The sequence below is a fragment of the Syzygium oleosum genome, unplaced genomic scaffold (assembly GCF_021117445.2).
Source record: "Syzygium oleosum isolate NSW1041296 unplaced genomic scaffold, Sole_v2.1 Sole_v2.29, whole genome shotgun sequence".
Lineage (NCBI taxonomy): Eukaryota > Viridiplantae > Streptophyta > Magnoliopsida > Myrtales > Myrtaceae > Syzygium > Syzygium oleosum.
The window spans coordinates 2,850,087-2,856,086 of NW_026607513.1; the positions used below are offsets into that span (position 1 = coordinate 2,850,087).

At 44.4% G+C, this 6,000-nt stretch overlaps 1 protein-coding gene across 1 annotated transcript; it reads left to right on the forward strand.

Annotated features, from left to right (window-relative positions):
* Positions 1–3,596: 3,596 nt before the first annotated feature.
* On the forward strand, positions 3,597–5,066 carry LOC115677844 (nuclear transcription factor Y subunit B-3-like). Its single transcript, XM_056303727.1, has 2 exons — positions 3,597–3,989; positions 4,139–5,066. The coding sequence occupies exons 1-2, from the start codon at positions 3,819–3,821 to the stop codon at positions 4,568–4,570; spliced, it is 603 nt and encodes a 200-aa protein (XP_056159702.1). The 5' UTR covers positions 3,597–3,818; the 3' UTR covers positions 4,571–5,066.
* The last annotated feature ends 934 nt before the right edge of the window (positions 5,067–6,000 follow it).

Consider the following 6,000-nt stretch of genomic DNA (forward strand, 5'->3'; position numbering starts at 1 on the left):
GAATTGTCTTATGCGCCAACTTCAGGATGGAGGTTGCGGGATTCATTAACTTAGTCATGGTACATAAAGCTGATTCGAAGTTTTCAAAATCGAGAAGCGGATCAGTTCTTCCTGGAACCACCCTTGAATCAATCAGGTAAGGCTAGTTATGTTCGGTTTTCGGGTTGAATCCAACCGGTTGCTTGTCGCTGGATGAAATGTAGTTGGCCAAAGATAGTGCATCAAGCTATCACTATATAGGACAAACCAGTAAATTTTCATGGGCAAAATTTATCAACACCAAACTTGTCAATCACTTCTTCAAAGAGTTGAAGATGGCTCTAATGATATACAGCTGACTGTATTCAAAAAGCACGCGGAAGTTAAAAATATCAGTCGTACATGCATATTGCAGCCTGGTTGCTTTTTCCAATGTGTCCTTTGGCAGGATTCTCGTAGAATCTTCCCGCTTTTCGACACAAGTGGAGAAGCACAGGAAAGATGCAATTTCTTCGTTGGCTTCATGTTGAATCAACTTAAGAATGATGTTACATTATTAAACTCGTTGTCTTTTTCAGCCAAAGTTGGGTTGCCTCTTACTGTGGTCATTGACACTCAAACACACCACTCCATGAGTGGCGTGCAATAGGTTGGCGGGAGAGGAAAACCCGACACTCATTAAAATGGGAAAGTACACCGGAAGTTTCTTTTTACAAGAAAACCCGTCTTAGAAATTGTTCATCGATCTCTTAAGTCGAGAGTTAAACTAAGGTTCAAAAGCCTAATGGAAACACAAATTGGTGCGAGGAATCGAATTTGTGACGTGCGCTTAATCAATTGAGGTTTGAGGAATCGAACTTCAACAGTTTGATGAGAGTCCGGAAAAATTATTCAAAAAGTCATAAATTTATTGCATTTTTGCCAATTTAATCCTAAACCTTTTACATTTTCTGATTCAGTTCTTTTGGCCAATTGCAGTCTGCGTAGTAATTTTTTTAATAATTAATAACCCACTTATGACCCATTTATGCGGAATGCAATTTTCTTAACCCATACCCGACTCGACCCATACCAAAACCACGACGTAGTAATTTTTTAATAATTAATAATTTATCTTTTTTAATAATTTTTTTTATTTCTTCTTTTTTTCTTTTTTTTATCCTCCTTCCGTATTTGGCTTTAGCAAAGATCGCCTCGAAAGTAGCAAGAGAACCTAGCGACGGCGAGATCGGCCTCGCCTTGATTGAGCGAGAATGAAAATGCGGGTCAAAAGCCTAGTGGAAAACACGAATTGGTGCGAGGGATCGAATTCGTGCCGTGCGTTTCATCGATCGAGGTTTTGAGGAATCGACACTTGAACAGTTTGACCCATCTTCCCTCGCTTGTCTCGTCATGAGCCGGTCAACCAAGGACCTCCTCCCTCCCACCACCTGCTCGAATCATCAAGGGCGCCCCGTCACGGCCCACGTGCTGCTCGGTGCGGGGCCCGCCGGGCATGATTGCGAGAAATCAGGACCGTCCAACGTGGTGGGGAGGGGGCAGCATCTGCGGTCAAAACGCATGATGCATGGCGGACGGGGGGCGTGGGAGCGAGGCTTTTTGACCCCCCCGGGGAATCCCATTTTCGTCCATTGGCTCCGCTCCACTAGCAGTTGAAAGAAACTGGCAAAAAAAACCAAAAATAAATAAATGAATGAATTGGTAAAATCAAACCGCACGTCACGCTGACGTCATGGAATATGGCCACAAATGGCGGCGGCTTGGAGCGGCTTTGACCGCCCCCCCCCCCCCCAACAACTTTGTCTGGCTTGTAGTCCTTTTGGGTAGGGCACTCCCTTCTCTACATTTTAAATTCTTAAAAATGAATACTTTTTAGCAAAAAAACAAAGTTAATTCCAGAAAAACAAAGCACAAATTTTATCTTGAATAATAATTATGATCCGAACTTTTTTTGTCTCGATAAAAAGAATTAACTTTTACTCGAGTCGTAAATTTGATCCTTGTTATGTTAAAATTTTCAAATTGTTCGTGCCATATTTGAGATTTAAGTGAAAATTATTAATTTTTGAGAAGATAAAAAAAAGTTTGAACCAAAATGGTTACTCCAATTAAGCCCAAAAAAAATTGGCTATGCATCTGATTTTAGATTTTAATTCATGTTTGCATTAGAGAAAAATTAGCAAAAACGTCGCTCCATGAGTGGCGGGCAATAGATAAGATGAGGGATAAAGATGACTATCTGGCATCACTCGACCCATTCAACACTCGTTAAAGATGGAAAAGTACGCCAAAAGTTCTTTTTACAAGAAAACTCGTCTTAGAAAATACCTCACCGACCTCTTAAATTGAGAATTGAAATGTGGGTCGAAGCCCGATAGAAACACGAACACATGCCTTAGGGTTTGATATATGTCCGGTACAATATATGTTCACCGTCGTGCAAGGGAAAGTATTTCATGCGGTTTCTTTAATCACGATATGAATTGCGTGCCTTAATCGTGTCGTGGACGCAGACATGGCTTGGCAAGCAAAAGAGCTAAACATAGAAAGACCAATCCTTGATAATTATCTCGATTTGTTGCTCATGGCATGTGTCGATTTACCAGCGAAAAAAAGAAATGCGAACTATCCTATAAAAAATGAGACGTAAGATCGCAACGTAATCTATTAACGACACGTAAGATCGCAACACCATTTTATTAATGCCGATATCGTTTCTCTAGGATCAATGAACGTGGTAATTGCATGTTTATAAAAATTCCTAAGAAGTTACTCGCATGGCTAAAAGCAAAAAGGTCTCGCAAGTTCTAAGGGAGTCCTTTGGAACAGCGCAGCTTCGTGCGGAAAGACACTAAAACCAAAATGTAACTGTTGTGGAAACTTCTTTAGCCGGAAAAGTCCAAATTTGATTTAACATAAAGAAGCTTTCTAGCCCCCTAGCTTTATCTAATCCAAAGCTAGGAACCGCATCAGGCAACATTTAGTCAAAAGAACATATCGAGAAAATATCTGGCCATATCATTCCATATTTTAGTACGCGAGAATAAGTTGTGACCGGGACTTTCGTTGGTTGATGCTATTGAGAATCCCGCGCGGCATCTTCAAGATCGGTTGACGGAAAAAATCGTTCCCCAATATTTTTGAGGCATATGGATCTCCTCAAGTACAGGAGGAGACACTGCCACGTCACTGAGATTAAATTAAAACAAAAAAAAAAATTAATCAATCGAGGGTTGGCGGAGGGGTTCCAATTCCATCTTTTAAAACATTTAATGAAAGTCTCACGTACAAAGCGGAGAGAGCCCGAGCCGAGCCGAGCCGAGCCGAGCCGAGCCGGGGGGATCGGGACACGCAGAGGGCCCAGATCACGTGCGGGGGCGAGGTGATCGGACGGCCGGGATCCCGCGATCCCGAGGCACATCGGACGGCACGCCGCGCGCCCAAGTCGCGTGAACTTATCGATAAACGAACGGCGGGGGAGGCCCCCACGTGTCACCCGCAACGCTCCTCCGATCCGATATTAAAAAAAGAAAAATCCACCCCCGCATCACATAACACAAATCATCAAGTCCGAATCAAAAACCCTCCCACTTTCCCTACACGAAGCGAAGCAAAGCGAAGCCGAAGCGAAGCGCGCACACACACTCACGCTCACTCTCTCTCTCTCTCTCTCTCTATTACCGTACGACCTCGGTCGTGTCCGAAAGGTCACAAAACCCTCCGGCGAGAACAGCCAGCCACCACCGTCTTCGCTTCGAGCGACGTTCGTCCCCGCGCGCCTGAATTCTCGAGGGCGGCTCGTCGCCGCCCCTCGGCCCGGCGGCATCGAGGGGAGGTTCATGGCGGATTCCGACAACGACTCGGGAGGCCACAACGCCGGGAACAGCGAGTCCTCGGCCCTCGCCCGGGAGCAGGACCGCTTCCTCCCGATCGCCAACGTCAGCCGGATCATGAAGAAGGCGCTCCCCGCCAACGCCAAGATATCCAAGGAGGCCAAGGAGACGGTGCAGGTAAAAAAAAATGACGGGCGGCGGCGGCGGCAGGCCAGGCTTGCCCCTTGCCCCTTGCCCTTCTTGTCGAACCCTTGTTGCTGCCGCGAACGGAGCTGTTATTTGGTGTGATAATTCGTTTGTCGGGACCTCCCGGATTTCCTCTGCAGGAGTGCGTGTCGGAGTTCATAAGCTTCATAACGGGGGAGGCGTCGGACAAGTGCCAGCGGGAGAAGCGGAAGACGATCAACGGGGACGATCTGCTCTGGGCCATGACCACGCTGGGGTTCGAGGAGTACGTGGAGCCCCTGAAGGTGTACCTGCAGAAGTTCCGGGAGATCGAGGGGGAGAAGACGGCGGCCATGGGGAAGGGCGGGGAGAGATCGGACGGCGGGGACGGCAGCAGCATCGGCGGCGGGGGCGGCGGGGGCACCGTCGTGAACAGCGGGAGCTCCGCGGGTGGGTATGGGGTTGGGGGAGGTGGGGGGATGTACGGGGGGATGATGATGATGGGGCATCATGTGCATCATGCGCATCATCAGAGTCACCATCACATGTATGGATCCGGTAGTGGAGGGTCATCTGGTGGGAGACCAAGGTAGGTTCTTCCCTTTTTCTCTTCCCTTTTCTTCTCATATATTAAAAACAAAAAGGAAAGAATTTAACTTCTTCTCCCTCCTTTTTAATTAAATTAGTAAAAATGCTGATGGTGATGATGATGCTGATGCCAAGCTTTTTCGTTTTAGTTTGCCTTTCTAGTTTCATCTTTTTCCTTAGTGGATCCAAGTAATGTTCACGAATGCTGTTAAAGAACAAAAGGGTTTTTTTTTTCCTCCTTCCCATTTCATTGGTCTTCACATGACACACGGAAAAAGAGAGAGAGAGAGAGAGAGAGAGAGATTGTACTGTGTGGAGGAGCATAAGGGTATGATAGAGGCGATCTGGTGGGTGTTGTCATGGAGTAGGAAGGGAAGAAGAAGTTTTTACATGTATAATTGTGATTATTAGTGGATTAGTGATGGCTAATCTTTCGATGTTTTCCATCTTCGACACTGTGTAAATGCTGTAAGATTGAATGTAAGAAAGGTTCTGCTGTGATGGGTTGGTTTTTCAGTTGAAATGGAAGTGGATGAAGTGAGAGAGAGAGAGAGAGAGAGAGGAGTGGATAACGTTGTAGGTCTTTCTTTCCTTTTCCAATTTTATTTTTCCGAACCTGTGGAAACGATTTCGTTCTCAGAGGATTTTAGTTGCTTTGTCGCTATATATTTAGCAAAATCTACTCATACAGGGAAAGATACGAAGTAAAGCCTCCTATCACTTATCTGTCAGTCTCTCCCTCTCTCTCTCTGAGACTGATTTCAGTTGCTTTCAGGTGCCAATAGATAGCTAACTATAATTTAACGATGCTAGTGACGACGTTGGCATTTTTGGTCTGTGATTTTAATGGAGGTCTCACGTGAGCCAAATTTGAAAAGTTGGGCATTTGATTGAAGAAAAAGTTTAGATATTCAATTGTAGAATAGATAAGAGTTTAGATAATTATGGTGTCATTATCCTTTTTATGGGCTTCCCTAACTAATCAATTCTGCCACGAATTCTTTTGTCTAACAAAAACCTTCGGCTTTCACTATAGTCCTGATTTGCCTTTGTTATCCTTTCGTCCAAAATTTGCAAACAGTTTTTTAAAAAATTATCAACCTCGAGAGGCTATTTTTTTTTCCATACAAAGATGATGGTATTGATGAAAATGCATGTTCTAATAATGAACCTCTAAGTGGCCTAGATAGTGATAATATTAAAGAAACTAGTGATGCTTTTTGGATGGAGGGTTAATTGGAGCACATTTGAGGTTAAAGTGAAAGTTAATGTAGACAAAAAAAAGTTCGGGACAAAATTAATATTAGATCTAGAGTTGAAGATTTTTAAGGGAATTAGGCCCTTTTTTATATATGCATGCATGAAAAAAGTCATGAAATTGAGATATAAGCACCACTCAAAGGTGAAGAGCTGGTTGTCGCATCCCAGACCCATC